We start from the raw sequence: 20,282 nt of genomic DNA, 5'->3' as shown, positions 1-20,282 counted from the left end.
GAAAATGTCAGGCATTTCTGAAATACAAACTTGGGACATTTATTTACCATGTCACATACAAGTACTTTAAAGAGAACACATGTAGTAAGGTATCCATGCTCTGGTAATTAAAATTTTAATTTACTATAAAACTGTCAAGTGATTAAAATATGAAAGATGTTCACATTGCTTATTTATAAGATCCTATATATAGATAGGCTAGTCCGTGTGCTCTACATAGACAGGTAGGTGTTACAGCTGTTATTACTATTTTATCTGGCAATGTTTTATACAGTGGCTGGTACTGTAACAGGTACTAAAGAAGTATTTGTGTAAAATAAATGAATATATTAAAAAATAAACCTAAAGAAGAGGGCTTTCTGCTTTCTTGACTAGTATGTTAACTTGTAAGTACATAAAAGTGTAATTTTCTTCATGAAGAAAACAAACACAAAAAACTTAGCAGCTAAAAATCTGTATTATTATTAAGCCAGGTATTGGTGCACGTCTTTAATCCCAGCATTTGGGAGGCAGAAGCAGGTGGATCTCCAGGTTTGAGGCCATCCTGGTCTACATAGTAAGTTCCAGGAAAACCAGGGCTACACAGAGAAACCCTGTCTTGAAAAACCAAACCAAACCAACCAACTAAAATCCTCTATTATTCCTCTCATAATATTTAAGTCCCATAGAATGAAAGTAATAATCTTATGTATGTATGTATGTATGTATGTATGTATGTATGTATGTATACATGTATATATGGAATCTATTTCCAAAGTGACAGTTTGAATGATGCAGTCAACTTTTGCTTACAGAAACTGTTACTGCACTGGTCAGACAGTTTGGTAGATAGAGAGGCTTGCTGCCTTTCCCAACGACTTAAGTGCAATTCCTGGGATGCACGGTGGAAGGAGAGAAGTGACTCTCATAAACTCTCCTCTATTTCCACACCTATATTGTGGCAACCCCCCTCAAAAAAAAAAAAAAAAAAAAAAAAAAATCAAAACTCCATAAAATAAATGATTAAATGTAAAAAAGTTAAGGAAAAAAGGCGATAAATTTCTAAGATATTCAGTATAGAAACAGAATTATATTTTATTCCCCAATATATTTTCTCATGTCAAATGCCCCCTTTGATTGTGACCATAAACTTTATAAGTAACTAGTAGAAGTTAAGGACACCCTTAATATAGTCAATGACATTTATGAAAATGGTACTATTTAAGTCATGGCTCCTTTAGCCACAGTTGCTAGGCCATTTATCTTTTCATGATAATAAAGTTTATGCTTACTGCTGTGTCATCAAAGAGGTTGAGTAAAGAAATAAGAAAGGCGCGTCTGTGTTGGCGATTCCCGCGGATCATGGAGTAAAGGTGTGAGCACAAAGCACTAGATGACTCGTCTTGTCTGAAGCCCCTTACAGGGTCTTTTAGGCATGTGTTGATTGCCTGCTGTACCTGGTAAGACATCTTCATGCCAGCCACTGCTTTCATCTGAAATTAATAAAGGCCTCTTTTGCGTTAGGGATAATGGATAATGGATAAAGTATACCCTGAACAATACATCTAAAGCTAACTTCATTTGGTTTTCCTTATTCAAAGTAACAAAAAAAAAAATTACTGAAGGAAGTACTGCAATAATAGAGATCATCTATTGCAACCCCATCACTCTACACATACAAAAACAGCCAACCAACCAACCAAAAACAAAACAAAACAAAAAAAAAACAAGGTCTAGAAGTCACTGCTACCCAAAGTTCATGTAGGTTCTACAATACATGATTCCTAAGTCCTAATGTGCTGGGCTTTTTGGATTGTTTCCCTGGCACAATCTCAAAATAAATACCCTGGGGAACAAACTTGGTTATAAATTAAGAAAAATATTAAGCAAATGATTCTAAAATAAAGATCTAGAGGAAGTAGTGGTTTATTAAAACAATAAATTCAGATAACCTATTAAAAGCACTTACATGAATGAATCCTGCATATTTTTTGTCTATTTCCACAAGCTGCTGATCAGCCTTGTTCCGCATAGCAGGTTCTGGATCTGTGCCCATGGCAATTAAATATGGAACACACTGGTAGAAAAAAAAAAAAAAAAAAAAAAAAAAAAAAAAAAAAAAGAGGGCTTTATAAGACATTACAGCAGTAAAACTATATGCATCTCAACATGTCAAGCTTGTACATCAGAAATATAAAAATGTAGCAGTATAGATTTTCCTATGATTGCTATGTTTTAGTGTCCTTTTAAAAGTGGTAATTGGGACTGTCTCTGACATGAACTCAGTGGCCTGCTCCCTTGATCACCTCCCCGAGGGAGAAGCAGCCTTACCAGGCCACAGAGGAAGACAATGCAGCCAGTCCTGATGAGACCTGAGAGGCTAGGGTCAGAGGAAAGGGGAGGAGGACCTTCCCCTATCAGTGGACTTGGAAAGGGGCATGGGAGAAGATGAGGAAGGGGGCTATAGCTGGGATACAAAGTGAATAAACTGTAATTAATAAAAAAGTAAATAGGGTGGGATTGGGAGGGAATGAAGGAGGGGGCTACAGCTGGGACACAAAATGAATAACCTGTAATTAATAAAAAAAAAAATCTAATTAAAAAATAAAGGAGCTGGCAAATAAGTGTTAGTTTTTCTTTGACTTAACTTAAAGCAAGGAAACACCAATTCCAACACAAATTTAAAATTATTTATAGGTTCCAGGTTAAGAGTATCCATATAGGTGGCTCAATGGACAGGTTAATGGCTGTCAAGCCCGAGGACTCAAGTTTGATCAGAACCCCTATGGTGGAAAAAGAATACCAAGTTCTGCAAGTTGTCCTCCGACAGACTCATATTCTCTACCTACCTGCCTACTACCTACACACACACACACACACACACACACACACACACACACACACACACACACACACACTTCCTTTACCCACCAAACCGTCTTGTAGGTCCTGTCTCTGAACGTTTAAATTAAAAAAAAAAAAAAAAAAAGGTAAAAGTCTCAATATGCTGCTCTATGTAGTAAAGTGATTTTAGCATCTGAGTGACAAAATAAAGAATATTTGTATTTGTGCTGTTTTATAAAAGTAGACATTTAGATATATATTAGAAAATATCAGAAAAATTCATTTTCTTACATATCAGTGTGCATTAGAATAGGCTCTATGGAAGAGAAAGAAATAAACAACATTCTTTGGCAGTTTCGTAGCCTGTGGCCTTTCCATGACCATTTGACATTAGTTAATACGTCAGGAGAGAAAGACAGTTTTCAGGACCAGTAAACATTTTATGACATTATTTTTAATTTTTGTCATGTTTTTGTGATGCGAGGGTCAAATACATGACCTGAATATCATAGGCAAGCATTCTACTACTGAGTTACAAACCTGACCCTTTATTCTATCATTTCAACTGTACTGCAAAGTTCTTATAGTTGATGTTACTCCAATTTAAGATGAAAAATACAACTCAGACAACAGAATATCCTTTTTTTGTGTTAGAGCAAAGTTTACCCTATTTAGCTTACTGTACCCCTAAATCTATTTAATTTCATTGATATTGCATATTGTTGACTGTCAGGGATCGAAGTAAAATTGGATTACAATGAATTTTATGAATGCTATGAGAAAAAAGAACATTTTTCTGTTGTTAGAGACTTTAAGTTTAACATAGAACCTTATAGATATATAGGTATTTTGTATCAATGGCAACATCACAGATTATCCTAAGTTCAGGAAGCCAAGGCAGGAGGATACTTAAACTCGTAAGTTGAGGACAGCCTGGGCAATGTTATAAGACTAACTCTTAGCAAAAGGAGGAGGAAAGAATAAGGGGAGGGAAAAGAAAAGTAGTAGCAGTAGTTTACGACACACATTTTACAAAGCAGAATAAAGAGTGACTGGTTTTCATTATGGGGTCATCAGTTACACTAGCTGCCAGTGAGGACTGCTATTATAAAACTCGCTTACCTGAACTGGGTGAATAAGACCTTGGTTTAGAGTCAGTGCAATCACATTTAGGGCAAAATGGCGAACACTTGACTGGGTGTGGAAAAAGGCCTCAAGCACCTGTTTCAGGTAAAGCTGCATGATGGAGCTACTCATCCCCGAGGAAACATCACCCATTTCTTTTAAGTCTTCCTGTTTTGCAACTTTCTTCCCTACAAAAGAGGTCAAACACATGTTACAATCATATTAACTTTGCTTACTACTCCTCACTGAGTCTACAACTCAAACCCACAAAATGGTATAGCTCATGGTCAAGCTCAACCTTTTTTCCTCAATTATGTTAGAGGCTCTTTGAGAATTTATTAAGAACTGTAATCCTGCCTCTTCCTGGAAAGTGCTAATACTTGTAGACACCTAAAATTTTGTAACTACTTTAGAGAGGTAGCTTAATAACTACTACTTAAACGAATCCCATCATCCTTTCTAGGATGAGGAATGTACCTATCTGAAGTAAAGAAGAGCATCCTAACTACACTGTCAAGTAACAGCCATGTTTTCACTTACAGTCTCTGTCTGCTTGCTGCATTCGTGTATCTTCTTCTTGTAGGTAAGTCTGGAGATTTTTTAACACTTGTATTTTTAAATTCACTGAGGAGTTCTTATCAGATAAAATATTATTATACAGATTCTTCACTTCTTGCTCAAACATTAGACTTGGATGCTGTATAAAGGCAAATCCTAAGAGAAAGGGGAAAATATCTTTAGATATTCCTACTAAAGGTGAATATAACACAATGAAAATGTCAAATTATACAAAGAGCTCCTTATTTCAAAACTTTAAAACTTAAAATGACTGGAAGAATATGCGGGTGGCCTTACCTAGAGAAGCAATAGAGCAGGTACTTCTTTCCCCATGAATTAAAAACAAGAAATTGCATTTCAAAGGAGAATTTCACACAAGAGGAAACCTTGAGGAGGGAGCAGGGCCTAGTGGCTAGGGGAGTGGATTAGGAGTCAGGAGTCTTGGGTTCTATTCCTGGCTCCACCACTGACTTGTAGTGTGACCTTGGGTGAGTCACACAATCTCTCTTTGCCTCAATTCTCCATCTGTAAAATGGGGACAATAATATTTACCGCCCGCCTACCTCAGAGGGATGCTGTCAGGACTTAAGATGTAATGTCTGCAAACATTTCTCAGACCCCTAATAGAAGGTACTACAGTGACAATGTAAAAATATTGAAATATATCCACTGATGAAGCAGAATTTAAAATAGAGCTAAAAAATTATCTTCCTAATTTTTTCTCAAATGGCCCTAAATTGAGGCCATGATGCTAACTTATAACCACTAATTAATAAGTAGCAAAATGAAGTTATTATTAATGTACATCAGATAAATGTTTAATAAAAATTAAGACTTGATGACAGCAAGCATTATTAATACCAAAACCAAATCAGACAAAGTAGACAGTGATCAGGCAACTAGTCCAAGGTCAAACAGGGTAATCATGTCCCATGTAACTGCTTATTGACTGTTCTACAGTGCTGCTTTTCTTAAATTAAAACTTCACTTATTGCTCTCTGAAACATCTGTAATACCATTGACTATGACATTCCATAAAACTTATTATCTACACTTAACATTTAAAGATATACACAAAGGTGTATTACACCACAAATTCTCTGGGAGATGATGTTTATATTTTACTGTTTGTACACTAAGTACTTTTGTTTTCTCTTTTGGCTTGAGAGAAGACTTCACTAGGCAGTCCTGGCTGTTCTGGGACTCACTATGAAGACCAGGCTGGGTCAAACTCAGAGATCCACCTGCCTCTGCCTCCTGAGTGCAGGGATTAAAAGCGTGCACAACCACAGCTGGCTTATAAGTAATTAATGAAAGGAATAAGGAAGAATAATGCAACTATCTTTAAGTATTTATAAATACTGTCACATGATTTAATAGGGTTTGGGTAACTCAGAATCCTTATCACTCACTTTTTTCCCAAATACTAATGTCATGAATACTACCCATGAATGCTAAATTACAAATCTTGACAATGCTATCAAAATACTTCTAAATAAATTAAGTTACTGAGTATTTTTATACCCAGTATATGTTCTTGTCTTTTATAAATAAGAAAAAAAATTTATTACAGGCCTAAGGCATGAGTTCTAGATTTTGTTTTTTTAAAAAAGAATATTTAATTCAGGCACTTTAATACTTTCTTGTACCTAATTCTCTATACTCCAATTCCTTTCCAGGAAAGCTGTACAGAGATACTTGCAAAACATGTTTTTATTACACTAGTGCTTCTGGAAAATTAATATGGACCAGGTATGTATCCCAACTGTTCCTGTAAGTAACAACACATTTGCACTGGAAAAAAACAATTCTAAGAAGTGCAAATTGCACAAAACTTTCAACATGTCCTTAGTCTTACAGTGCTTCAGTGAGCATTTTTAAGCTAACTCTAGGAAGTGGGAGACAGTATTGCTATCTCCACTTTACTAACAAAGAAACTGATGGAAGGAGAAGTGGCTTGATCAAAGTCACCTTGAAAGGCCACAGGCTGACGCAGGAACAGAATCCAGCTGTTCGTTTTAAACCCCAATGCTTCACTCTCCATATCAGGTCATACAGCCAACAGAAACATATCTAAATAAGCCACAACTTAGATTCACAATGGTAAAAAAGCTTACTCCACTCCTCAAAGACCTAAAAACTACTAAGAAATTTAGACTTAACTTACCTAAACCAATGATGGCTTTTGTTTGTACTTCTTCATCTGAATGTTTCGTAAAATACATCAATAGCTCAAGTACTTTATCCTTTATGTTAACCTGCGGGGGCATATTAAAGGTATTCAAGAAGAATACTCAATGCAAAGGTAAGTTTTCAAGTATGTGTAGAAAGAATTACTTCTAAGGATGTGGTTATCTCCTGCCAACCTGCAGGATCTAGGGATAAAAGTCAGGTAGTGAGTCTTCTGTGCAAGTACCTCTACTTATTAGGCCATTTCACCAGCCCTCAATTCTCAACTATTAGGAGAGAAAAAGCCTAAAAGAAAACAGTGAGAATTTTCATGTGGACTCTGCTATGGTTGTAGTCAGCTGCAGAGCACTGGCCTGGTATAAATGCAAGGCACTAGGTTTGATTCACAACAATGGAAGAGAAAAAAAAATCCATTTATTTTATTTAATTAATTTATTAAACCTTATTAAACTTTTATTTGTATATGTGTTCTGTCTGCATGTATGACTGCATATTGTGTGTGCCTGGCACTTGTGGAGGCCAGAAGTTGGTGTCAGATCTCTTCAAACTGGAATTACATAAGGCTGTGAGCTACCATGTGGGTGCTGGGAACCGAACCCAGGTCCTCTGGAAGAGCAGACAGTGCTTTTAACTGCTGAGCCATCTTTCCAGTCTTTATTTTAGAATAGTGGCATTTGATGTGATAGTCTGTGACAAGTATGTGCAACAGCCTGTTGTTCTAAATAGTGGGTCTATGTTAAGGAACTGATAAAATTGGTTGTGGAAACTCCAAATCTGTCACAGACCAGTAAGAAACTGCTCACAGATCAACAGGAAGTCTAGACAGTGACTTTGGACTAGCCCTCATTCCAAAATTCTCATTAAACTATTCGAATGCTGCCTTCTTCCAAGATCATTATAGTGATTCTTAACTCAGGGCCACACAAGCGTGTTCTACAGCAAACCAGGTGATACTATGATCTTTACCTTACTGTTGCCTTTAAAATCTTCCAGATCAAAATCAAAATGCCGACAGAGTGCTCCAACAGTGAAGAGGGACCTAAGAAGCGCTGGTTTATTTGTTAAAAGTGAAGTGTTATTTGGGTCTTCTTGGTGCTGACTTTTTAATTTTGAAATGGCACCTAGTAAAGATAAATACTAGTTATTTACAGTAACCTTTTTATCGCTGAATTATGTTTAAACAATTACTAATAAAATACTATTAGTTTTTATTAACAGTTTAAGGTATTGAGTAAGTTTATAGTGTGTGTGTGTGTTCTTCCCCCGAGACAGGGTTTCTCTGCATAGCCTGCCTGTCCTGGAACAAGTTCTGTAGACCAGGCTGGCCATCAACTCCTGCCTCTGTCTCCAAGTGCTGGTACTAAAGGAGTGTACCACCACCTGGCTTGTGTGTACTCTTTAGAGCTAAAATAATGTAACAAACAAAATAATAATATTTTACTTTACTTAGGGGCCAGAAAGTTTACAGAGATACTTTTTTTAAAACAGAGATACTTTTAAACTAATGAGAATACAAATAACCCCAGAAAAATCCTGAGTGTGGACAAGACACACTTCTTTCCTTATTGCTCTCCTTTATCAGATGTGTTAATGATGCGGATGCACTTGCAGAAGTTAACAACTTGAAAGCGCAGGCACTAAACTTACCATAGTATCTATTGAAACAGGCCCACACAAATTTAAAATTTTGTGTCACTTTATTTACAACAGCCCCAAGACAGCTCACACAATGCTGTACTACCTAAAAGATAGAGAAAATGTTACTCTTTAAGAAAAACAGAACAAAACAACAAAAACCAAAACAAGGATGAAATATATGCATATTTTTTCCTTCTTATATATCTGTCTTGAAATGTAATAAAAGATCTTGGGACTTAATATTATATACCAATATTTTACAAATCATCACTTGTGCACTACACACTAAAATACAGAGATGGTAAACTACTCACAGTCATGCCATATTTGATGATTAGCTTCATCAGATCTTCTTCAATAGTGGCAAGGAAAGTTTCACTTGGGTGTTCCATTAGTGGCACAACTAACTCAAGGATTTTTGCAACATTGCAGATAACCATGAAGTCATTTTGTGTCTGTAAGGATAAAATTAATGCTATCTTAAAAAGAAACTATGCCCTCCCAGCCCCCCGTGTAGGAAAAGAGCAGCGTCTGTGAGACCATTAGGAGTCTGCATTCTAGCTCTCACACTAATTTACTATGTGACCTTGGGGCACTACATTTAGTGGGACTGGGAGGAGATGAAGGAGAGGCTTATGGGGGAATACAAAGTGAATAAAGTGTAATAAATAAAAAAAAGAAAAAAGAAATCACTATGTTGTCATACATCCCATTTCAAAAATATCATTTGATTTACACTATTAATTTATTTAAGAAATGTTTTGTCATTTTTAAGAGAATGTAGTGTATGCTAATATATCAATGTCTCTAATATATTAGATGTTCTATATTCAACATATTGCTCTATAATAAAAGTATTAAAAATCTATTAGAAAAATGAACTGTAAATTAAGAATCACAAATACATTAAGTTTCTTCAAGTTACAATTTCTGCTTTATTCACTGTTGGGTTCTTTTTTTTTAATTTTTTAAAATAATTTATTTAATTTTTATTCTATGTGCATTAGTGTGAAGGTGTCAGATCCCTTGGAATTGCCGTTACGGACAGTTGTGAGCTGCCATATGGGTGCTGGGAAATGAACCCAGGTCCTTTGCAAGAGCAGAGAGTGTTTTTAACACAGCCCCACACTTTTGGGTTCTTAATAAGACCTTTATTAAGCAGTTATAGAGGGGTAAGAATTAGCGTAAGAACTAGCAAAAGGATGTAGAAACTGAATTTTAATTATAATGTATCAGAAAGCTGATGTTTTTAGAAAACTTGTAATAAGCATTTGAATATATATTTGAGTTGATGACACAGATTATCTGTCAGTGAGAACGGGACTAGCACATATGAATTATTACCTGTTGTATGCAAGAAGGAAAAAACAAACCACACAAGCAGGGTGTGGTGGTACATGCCTTTAATCTCAGCACTTGGGAGGCAGAGGCAGGCAGATTTCTACAGAGCGAGTTCCAAGACAGCCAGGGCTGTTGCACCTATAAACCCTGTGCCAACCAACCAACCAACCAACCACCAATGATCAAGCAAAAAGACAGCACTTATACTTACACTACATTTAGTGGTAAGGTATGGCTGCATAGTCATGGCATGTTTAACCATGAGTTGGGGTCTTATTTTGCTGAATAAGAACAAAGTGGTTATACAAGCTACCAATCTCCCAGAATTCACACCTTTGTTGTCTGAGTCTGAAAAACAGAAAAAGAGAGAAGATATTTGTAGTTACAAGTACCAATGGGAATATTAAATAATGGAAGAGACAAAAAATGAATTTGGATCAGTGCTTTATGCACTTAAACAAAACAGTGTTCAAAGGAGGCTAGTTAGGAGATACTTTGGTTCTTAAAAAAATACTTATTTTTAGAGATTAGTAATGTTGAACATTAGCAGATATTAAAATCACCAATGAAGCCTACAATAAGAAAAATAGAGAAAGAAAAAAGAGGTACACATGGAAAATAGAAAAAAACCTACAGAAAAATGACAATAAGCCCTGTGTAAGAAAAGAATGGGCTGGAGATATGGCTCAGTGGTTAAAAGCACTGGCTGCTTTTCCAGAAGTTCTGAGTTCAATTCTCAGTAACCACATGGTGGTTCATAGGCATCTATAATGGGATCTTGTGCCATCTTCTGGCACACATGCAGGCAGAACACTGTATGTTAATAAACAAATCTTAAAAAAAAAAAAAAAAAAAAAAAAAGAACATCTGCAGTTCCCTTGGGTGGTATAAATGCCATCTCAGCTAGAGGCATTCAGTCCTAACAGAGTAACTGAGGGCTACTGCTGCTCTTCACTATGCACATCAGAAAATGGGAAGCGACAGTAATAGTCTGTGCTTTTAAGTAATAGGTACCAATTATACTTATGATTTTTAATAATTACTAAGAACAGAGGATTTCAGATTTGTGACTGACAATTATATTAAAAATTTCAAGATTAAAAACTAGGATTAAAAATATTTAACACATTATTAAACACTAAATATTAAACAATATTAAGAGAATTTTGCAAAACTATAAATAATATTAGAAATACAGAATAGTAAAAAAATTTTAATATTTAATATAATTTCTTTCAAAGTTTTCTGTAATTTAAATAATACCAAATAGGTTTGTGATGACATTAAGAAAACATATTGGACTATGGACTTCATTCTTATTCAATATGACATCTAAAAGTACATATTGAAAGATGTGTAGAAGAGACAAGATTTATGCTTTTACTACACTGTTTTATCTAGTTAATCTTACAGTATAAAATGAATCGTCAAACAGAAATTCATATCATAAAAACCAAATTACCCTTAAACACAATATAGCCAATTATTAGGCAAGCAAAACTAGAGGTAAAATTGAGAAAAAGTCCAAAATAGACTAATATGTAAAATTTCTTACCAGCTAGAGATTCCTCATATTTAAGAATATGCTCAACTAGGTTATCAACAAGTTGAGTACAAGCCTTCTTCACAGGTTTATATGAGGAATCCTCTTCAGACTTCAACAACTATATATGTACACATATAAAAAAAATCCCAGCAAAATTATTCATCAGGCAATAATAACATTCATTAAGTGCCAATAAGCATTTTCAATTCTTAATAATAAAATACAAATAAAGCAAAAATACATGACACATTTAAAAATATCCTATATCAATAATTTGCAAAGCCAACAATTTTAGTATGAAGTATTTAAACTGCTGTACACAGGGTCTGATATTAGAGAGATGCAGGAAAAGTAACTTTTCTCTTTCATGTCAGCCAGGTCCACAGAATATTACCCAGTGCTAGCTAAATTATTTTAAACAATAACTGTATCTGAATTATACATTAAGCTTTTAATTATAAAACATAATGACATATTCTTTGGTAGATTTCTTCTGCTTCATTCTTTGCCAAACCATTAAACTATGCTTAAAAATACTATGAAGAACAATAAGGAGGACGGAGAGAAGCCTATCTCTAGTAAAAAAAAGTAAAACCAATTCAATCTTACAACCACAGGCCACTGGAAAAGATGACATAAGGTCTATCTGCTCTGGTAATAATCATTAAGTGAATATTCCTAGGAATATTTTAAAAAGGCACTTCATTTCTGTGGATAGTTTCCCAGAGCTAAGAGACATAACTTTCTGCAATAACATAAACACTGCATCTTCATGTTGTCTGACAGAGTTGCAACAAGTCATGAGGATCGTATGAGAGGAACTAAAATGATGTAAGACAAAAAAATTCAAATTTAAAAAATGCATTATTTTACTTTTATTATCCATGCACTATTTTACTATCCATACAAGATGCATGGACAGGGAAGCATTTACAAAGAGAACTGGGTTGCCTGCTCTTCTGAGTCTTAGTGCAGAAAAGCGTAAGTTCCTTTCTTGCTGTATGTATGTATGTATGTATGTATGTACGTACGTGTGTATGCATGCATGCATGTATGTATGTATGTATTTATATTTATATGTATGTGAGTGTTTTGCTTGTAAGTATGTCTGTGTACCAAGTGCATGCTTGGTGCTCGTGGAGGTCAGTACAAGGTGTTGGATCTCTAGGAACTGGAGCTTTGGGTGGCTGTAATTTGCCATTTGGGTGAAGGCCTGCACCACCATGTTGAATACTGGTAGTTTTTGTTTGTTTGTTTGCTTTTGAAATTTCCAACTTCAACAAAGGTAACTTGAGTAGTGTTTTGGGACTTGTGTTGTTTCAGACAGTAGATTTTATTATTTCACCGCTATACAGCAAGTCCTCTTTGTATATTGCAAGCTATGTAGTCATCAGTCTCTGTGTGAAGACTAACTCAGATGTTAATAATTGTATGTACTTATGTATGTATTCTAATTCACATACACAATTTTTTTTGAATATGCATTTTGGAGTACAAATACTGGGCCACAACACATATGAATATTCAACTTTTAAAGAAAATATTATCAAATAGTCTTTCCCAAAAGGGTTGTATAGTACGAAAAAACAAAAAAACAACCCTTTTATGTGAAATGCTTGAGACTAAAAGTCTTCTAGATTTTAGTATCTTTGCACAGAGCAAGGGAAGATACCTGGGCAAGGAACAGAAATCTAAATATTAAAACTCATTTAAGTTTCATCTGCTCACATAAGTTGCTTGAAAGTAATTTTTATATGTTTGAGTTTTGAGTTTCCAGGTGTGGAATATTCTTTTTTTTTTTTTTAAATCTTGGTGTTTGAGACAGGCTCCGGCCATCCTGGAAGTCACTCTGTAGACTAGGCTGGCCTTTAACTCACAGAGCTCTGCCTGCCTCTGCCTGCTGAGTGCTGGGATTAAAGGTGTGCACACTGCCACCAAAGTTGTGCCATTTTCAATCTGTGCAGTCACCCCAGTGCTCAAACATTTCCAACTTGGGAGTATCTCAGATTTTTGATTTCTAGAGGAGAAAGGCACAGCCTTAACTGAGTGGCATTGTGTACAGACACTATTGCTTTTGTTATTTAGATCTATTTGTTATTATTTTATGTGCATGAGTTTTTGCCTGCACGTATGTGTTTCTACCACCTGCATGTCTGGGGACTTCAGTGGTCAGAAGAGGGTGTCAGATTCTCTGGGACTGGAATTACAGATGGGTGTAAGCTGTCATGTGGATAATGGGACTTGAACTCAGGTCTTACGCAAAGATCAAGTCTCCTTAATTCTTTCTTTTCAACTGGGTGCCACTTGGGAGGCAGGGGCAGGAAGATCTTGAGTTTGAGGCCAGCTTGGTCTACAGAGCTGAGTTCCAGGACAGTCAGGGCTGCCCAGAGAAACCCTGTTTTGAAGAGACAAACAACAAACAAACCAACCAACCTCTCTCTTCTTGTTGTGTTTGACATTCTTTCTAGGTAGCCTGTTGTATCTGAATTCAAGATCTTTAATGTTTCAGCCTAAAGAGTACTGGTATCATGGCATGTGGGTGGCACATGCCTTTAATCCAAGCACTCTGAAAGCAGAGGCAGGCAGATCTTTTGTAGAGTTCCAGGCCACCAGGTCTACACATTGAGACCCTGGCTTCAAAACAAAAACAAACAAACAAAAAAATTGGGGGGGGGGGGAACTAGTTATACGTGAACTCATATAGTATGCTTGCTTTGCACTCAGAAAACTTTAACTTCCACTCCCAGCAACACAAAGAGAAACATGTTAATAGAATCTTAAAAACACAACATAAATTAGGAAAACATATACAATATTCATAGCAATAACTCTTCTCAACAATTAATGTTAAGAACTTTTAGTTCTTAATTGAAGATGAACATATCACAAATACAAACAAGGGCTACATCTTACACTGTTCACTTGGCAAAATTTGAGAGATCAGATGATAAATATTAAGTGACAGAAAAGTTAATGAACTAAAGGCTAGAAATGTTGATTTGTGCCTGTTTATAAATATATAACAGAAATAATGATAATACTTTTCTGCAGAAGTCTTTCTCTAAAAATTGGTGCATGTGTGAATTTGAAGCTAACTAATTTAGTACTTTGTTTCCCTAAGAAATTATTTCCCATATACTGATTGTTGATTTACCAAAAAAAAAAAAAAAAAAAAAAAATCAATTCTATACAACTGTAAGTTTCTGAGATTTGTTAAATGGGACATATGCTCTATCTCTGGAAGTATGAGACTGTTAAGTGTGCTATGTACTCTCCATCCATGTATTTTAATAAAGGTTTTGGGCCTCTGGGTGGAGAAAGTGAGTTCAGAGGAGCACCTACTGCTCTTCCAAAGGACCTGAGTTCAGTTTCCAGCACCCATGCTGGGAGACTCAAGCATCTTTAATACCAGCTTCAGGGGCTCCAAAGCTTTCTCCTCTGGCACATGTGCACACATATACACACAATTTAAAAAGGAATCGGTCTTTAAAATTTCATTCATTAAATGAAACTGTTATATACTGAACTAATCACAAAGTCACAAGTAAATTAAAATGCTGTAATTAAAGTAGGACAATACAAAAAAGAAAACTGGACAACTAATTAAGCAGGACTAAAAAGCAAAGAAAAAAACTAAGTGAAACTATCATTCAGAAACTACAGATCTGGCCACCTCTCTTTTTATTCTAATTGGCTAAATAATAAATAGCAAAATTTTATTTTTCTGTAGTAATCCTAAAAAGTACCAGTTACTTATTTAATAATTTCTTATAATCATCAGAAGAAATATGTGGTTTTAAAGGTTTTAGAAATGATTATGTCGTCTTTGGATTGGCTGACACAACTTTACTTGGAAGACTGCAAGGCTGTGTAATACAAAACTAGTTCTTTGATTTAGAAAAGAAATGCTCCCAAACAGATCTTAAAAAAAAAAAAAAAAAAGAAACATGAATTACAAAAAGATCCTAAGATATTAGATAGGAAAAACAGGCAAATACCACAAATACATTTATGAGAATATTTTGAAATTTCAAAAGAATTAATTTGTCATTATACACTACCATACCAAAATGGCTTAGGTCTAAAAAAAATTAACAGTACCAAGAAATCTTAAAAATAAGGAGCAGGTGGAATGCTCACACATTGCTGGTAAAAATGTAAAAGAATTTAGCCATTTTTGAAAAATACAGTTTAGCAGTTACTAAGTCACCACATGACCCAATGGTCTTTTTTTTTTTTTTTTTTTTTTTTTTTTTGAGACAGGGTTTATTCATGTAGCCTTGGCAAACTTGATATATAACATATATATATACACACTTGATATATGACATATATATACACACAAAGATATACACACATATACATACTACATATGTATATATTCTACATACAAATATATAAAATATTAAGGTCTGGAAATTAGTTCAGGGTAGAAATTGTCCTCCTTATGTATGAGGTTCGGGGTTTGATCCCTAGCACTTAACAAGTAAAAATAAATAAAGAAAAAATGTCTCTCTCTCTCTCTCTTTCACACACACACACACACACACACACACACACGTGGTAGGTAGTCAGAAGGATCTCTGACTAGTTTTGAAAGCAATCTTTAGGAAAAAAGTGAGATGTTGCCTCCAAAAAAAGTAAAAAAGCGAAGGGTTGGAAAAATGATTCAGTAGTAGAAGAACTTGCAAGTTTGACGACCATGGTTCAAATCCTGAATACACACATAAAAGCTGAGTACATGTCTGTGACCTCAGCACTGACTGGTGGAGGAAACACGTGGAGATTGGGAGCTTGCTGGTTAGCCAGCCTAGGCAAATTGGTGAACTTCAGATCTGGTGGGCTCAAGAGAACAAGGCTGAGAACGAAAGGACACCTAACATTCTCTTGTAGCTTCCACACATACGCACACATCTTTATACCACACATACTGTCTATCTCCTACTCACAGACCGCAAACATGCTGATAACGCTTAGAGATGGGAGATGAATACTCTTATTTGAGAATTTCTGAAAGCACCAATTGTGGTTATATTCTGTAATATGTCCAATACTTATGTATCTGTCATTTTTGTATCTACTTATAGATCTCATAATACTCTTTACATCAGCGGATCTCAGCCATGGGTCCAGACCCCTTTGGGGGTCAGATATCACATACCTGGCATGCCCGATATTTACATTATGATTCATAACTGTAACAAAATTACAGTTATAAAGTAGCACAGAAGTAACTATGGTTACCATAAAATGAATTTATGGTTACCATAAAATGAATAACTGTATTAAATGGTCATAACATTAGGAAGGGTGAGAACTATTGCTCTAGATTAAAGGGATAAGAAAAAAAATTATCTGAGAACACAGGGAACTTCCCAGAGACTCATACTCCAACCAAGGACTATTCATGGAGATAACCTAGAACCCCTGCACAGATGTAGCATATGACAGTTCAGTATTCAAGTGGGTTACCTAGTAACGGAAAGAGGAACTGCCTCTGACATAATCTGATTGGCCTGCTCTTTGATCACCTCCCCTGAGGGGGGAGTAGCCTTACCAGGCCACAGAAGATGACAATGCAGCCAACTCCTGATGAGATGTGATCAGAAGGAAGCAGAAGAGGACCTCCCCTATCAGTAGACTTGGGGAGGGGCATGCGTGAAGAAGGGGGAGGGAGGTTGGGATCAGGAGGGGCTTATGGGAGGATACAAAGTGAATGAAGTGTAATTAATAATAAAAAAATAAATTAAAAAAAATGAAAAAAGTTATCTGAAAGTGGGGGTAGAACTTCAATTAGTAATTCAGGAAATTTTTTTAGAAGTCAACTGGAAACTGATTCAATAAGAAAATTAAAAGACATAGCTTAACATACTCAAATACGTTTTTCCTATTGAAACTCAAATATTTAATAACTGAAAAATTCATTTAAAAATGCTAAAGACCCTTTATTAAATTTTATGTTATCAAATTTACACTCACATTTTGAAGGAGTTGCTCAAACCAGTCATATCCAGTATCTCTACATGCTGCAACCTAAGGCAAAAGATGATAAAACTATTAGAATAAAGCATTTATACATTATAAAGGCCGAGCAGGTTATATTGAAAAATATGTATGTATATACATATATACATGTAATAAAGAGGACAAGACATTGAAATAGAGCAAGGAGAGGTACATGGGAAGGTTTGGAGGGAGAAAAGGGAAGGGAGAAAGGTTGAAATTGAATTACATCTCAAAATTTTAAAAAAGACATTTATTTTAAAACAGATATTTTAGTTATATTATGGCATGAAATATACGTCTTTTTTAATTTGAAAGATTATAAAGTTAATTATTTTTCTCAGTAATGCAAAGACCTTGTCAATTGGAAAACATTAAAAGAAATTAGTTTAATTATTAAAAAGACTAATATGAATATGGTATCAAATCATAAAAAATAGCTTATGCCATATTCTATCATAAAAATCTGTGAGGTTTTAAACAATGAAAATAAAAATGTTTCTTTTTTTGCTTATTTTTTATATTAATTATAGTTTATTTACTTTGTATCCCAGCTTTAGACTCCTCCCTCATTCCCTCCCTATCCCACCCTCTCTTCTTCATCTCTTCCTTGCCCCTCTCTAAGATCACTGATAGGGGAGGACCTCCTCCCCTTCCATCTGACCCTAGCTTATTAGGTCTCATCAGGACTGGCTGCAATGTCCTCCTCTGTGGCCTAGCTAGGCTGCTCCTCCCACGGGGGTTGGGGAGGTCAAAGAGCCTGCCACTGAGTTAATGTCAGAGATAGCTCCTGTTCCCCTTACTAGGGTACCTACTTGGATACTGAACTGCCATGGGCTACATCTGAGCAGAGGTTCTAGGTTATATCCATATATGGTTCTTGGTTGGAGATACAGTCTCATAGAAGACCCCTTGTGCCCAGATATATTTGGTCCTTGTGGAGCTCCTATCCTTTCCACATCATACTAACTCCCACTTCTTTCTTATGATTCTCTGCACTCTGCCCAAGGTTTGCTTATGAGTCTCAGTATCTGCTTTGATACACTGCTAGGTAGAGTATTTTAGAAGCCCTCTATGGTAGGCTCCTGTCCTGTTTCTTGTTTTCTCCTACTTCCAATGTTTCTTAACCCTCCAGATGATAGATTTATTGCTAACAGTGAAAATGGAGATGATCATGTAACTGAGTATATAAAATAGCTAATATTCAATACACAGAAAGCATTCTGGGTCAGCAAATTATAGTTCAATTATGTAATAATAATAACTACTTAATGCTATGTGCAGGTTGCTAGCCCAGGAGTATACAGCTCTCCTGTTTTTTTGCTTGTTTTTTCCCCTCTGTTTTCAATTACTGAAGAATAGGAAGACACCAGTATCAGTGCTTGTATGTATAGGAATCAAGAAACTGAACCATGTGCAGTCTCCTTTTACTTAAACCCCAGAAATAGATGGTAAGCACAGCTAGGTACTTCATCATTGCCTCTCTCCTTCAGAAGATGGAGTGGACTTCAACTAGCATTGCACTCACAGTGACCACACACTTGTGTCCATCCTTCTTACCACATCAGTGATGTTTAAAATTTTCCTTGTCATTGCTTCTTTGTCATTATGTGGAGTTGGAGTAAACCAGAGTTTTTGGAATGTTTCATTTACTAGTTTCTAGAAGAAAAAGAATCCCAATCAATTACTAACAAAAAATAGCAAACTTTTATGGCCCAACACAAAAGTATAGCTAGACAAAAGAAAATTTCAGGACTTTATTATTATAAATTTCCTCATGATTAAAACAACCAATTGATTTTCCGAATTATAAACTTTTCCAAATGGGTGAAGATTTCAAATAATGGATGGGTAAAACTATGTTTAACCTACAGCTTCTACATAAAATACTTAAAAAAAAAAATAAATAAAAAGAAATGTCTGTTGTGAGCCTGTGTGCAAGCACCTGCAGGAGCCAGAGGAAGTTTTGGATTCTGTGGAAGTGGAGTATAGGTGGTTGAGAGCCACCTGGTACAGTGCTGGAAATCGAACCTGGGTTTTTCTTCAAGAGCAGCAACACACTGTTAAGTCATCTCTCCAGCCCTTGAAATGTTTTTGATCAGACTAAAACCACTTTTATGGCTGTGTGTGTGTGTGTGTGTGTGTGTGTGAGAGAGAGAGAGAGAGAGAGAGAGAGAGAGAGAGAGAGGAGAGAGAGAGAGAGTACTCATTAGTACACATAAGCAACCAACAGGAGATCAGGTAGATCAGGTGTCTACCTCTATCAGTGTGCCACCTCGCTGCCGTGAGACGCAATTCTCACTGAACTGGAAGCTGTTTTTGCTAGGTCAGCTAGGCATTGAGCCCTCAGAGTCTGCCTGTCTCCACCTGCTGAATGCTAGGGTTACAGGCACAGCTTTTTATGTGTGTGCTGGGGATTTGAACTCAGGTCCTCATGTTTGCAAAACAAGTGCTCTTACCCACTGCTATTTACATTATTTTATTGCTTTAAAAGGGAGAAACGTGTGGGATAGTTTTCTAAGAACCTGACAAAAGCTAATATTATCAGAGAGGAGGGAACCTCAATTAAGAAAATATCTCCCGAGTTCTATAAGAAAGCAAGCAGAGGGAGCAAGCCAGTAAGCAGCAACCCTTCATGGCCTCAGCATGAGCTCATGTTTCCAGGTTCCTGCTTTGCTTGAAGTTCCTGTCCTGACCTCTTCCAAGGATGAAAAGCAATGTAACTGTGAGCAAAATACACCCTTTTCACCCCAAAGTGCCTGTGTTCATGGTGTTTCATCATAGCAATAGCAACCCTAACTAGGACAGAAATTGGTACCAGGAAAGTGGGGTACTGGTGTCACAGACCTGGCCATGTTATTTGGCAGGAAGGACTTCAGAACTTTAGGCAAGTAAAGCCATGGAGGCTTGACTTGTGAAGTTTTAGAAGGAATGTTGAAAGTATCTACTGACTCTATCAGGGCCATCTGCTTTTTTGAATTAAGAATGTGAGGTTCTGGGGCTGAAGAATCAGCTGCTATTAACAATATACCAGAACCACTGAAGAAAACCTTTGCTT

At 35.9% G+C, this 20,282-nt stretch overlaps 1 protein-coding gene across 2 annotated transcripts in view; it reads right to left on the bottom strand.

Annotated features, from left to right (window-relative positions):
* The window catches only part of Nipbl (NIPBL cohesin loading factor), a 167,599-nt gene that overhangs the window by 10,631 nt on the left and 136,686 nt on the right, over window positions 1-20,282 (bottom strand). For both annotated transcript variants that reach the window (XM_055601037.1, XM_055601038.1), the window contains exons 31-42: window positions 18,785-18,883; window positions 17,201-17,254; window positions 11,231-11,339; window positions 9,887-10,023; window positions 8,649-8,789; window positions 8,344-8,437; window positions 7,663-7,817; window positions 6,674-6,764; window positions 4,489-4,662; window positions 3,946-4,136; window positions 1,949-2,056; window positions 1,272-1,472 (exon numbers count right to left, since the gene is read on the bottom strand). In XM_055601037.1, coding sequence (XP_055457012.1) covers window positions 1,272-1,472; window positions 1,949-2,056; window positions 3,946-4,136; window positions 4,489-4,662; window positions 6,674-6,764; window positions 7,663-7,817; window positions 8,344-8,437; window positions 8,649-8,789; window positions 9,887-10,023; window positions 11,231-11,339; window positions 17,201-17,254; window positions 18,785-18,883 — 1,554 coding nt within the window. The remainder of the gene's footprint in view (window positions 1-1,271; window positions 1,473-1,948; window positions 2,057-3,945; window positions 4,137-4,488; window positions 4,663-6,673; window positions 6,765-7,662; window positions 7,818-8,343; window positions 8,438-8,648; window positions 8,790-9,886; window positions 10,024-11,230; window positions 11,340-17,200; window positions 17,255-18,784; window positions 18,884-20,282) is intronic.

Source organism: Psammomys obesus, unplaced genomic scaffold (assembly GCF_907164565.1).
Source record: "Psammomys obesus unplaced genomic scaffold, mPsaObe1.curated_primary_1811, whole genome shotgun sequence".
Classification (NCBI taxonomy): domain Eukaryota; kingdom Metazoa; phylum Chordata; class Mammalia; order Rodentia; family Muridae; genus Psammomys; species Psammomys obesus.
This window is presented reverse-complemented; position numbering and strand designations above follow the sequence as displayed.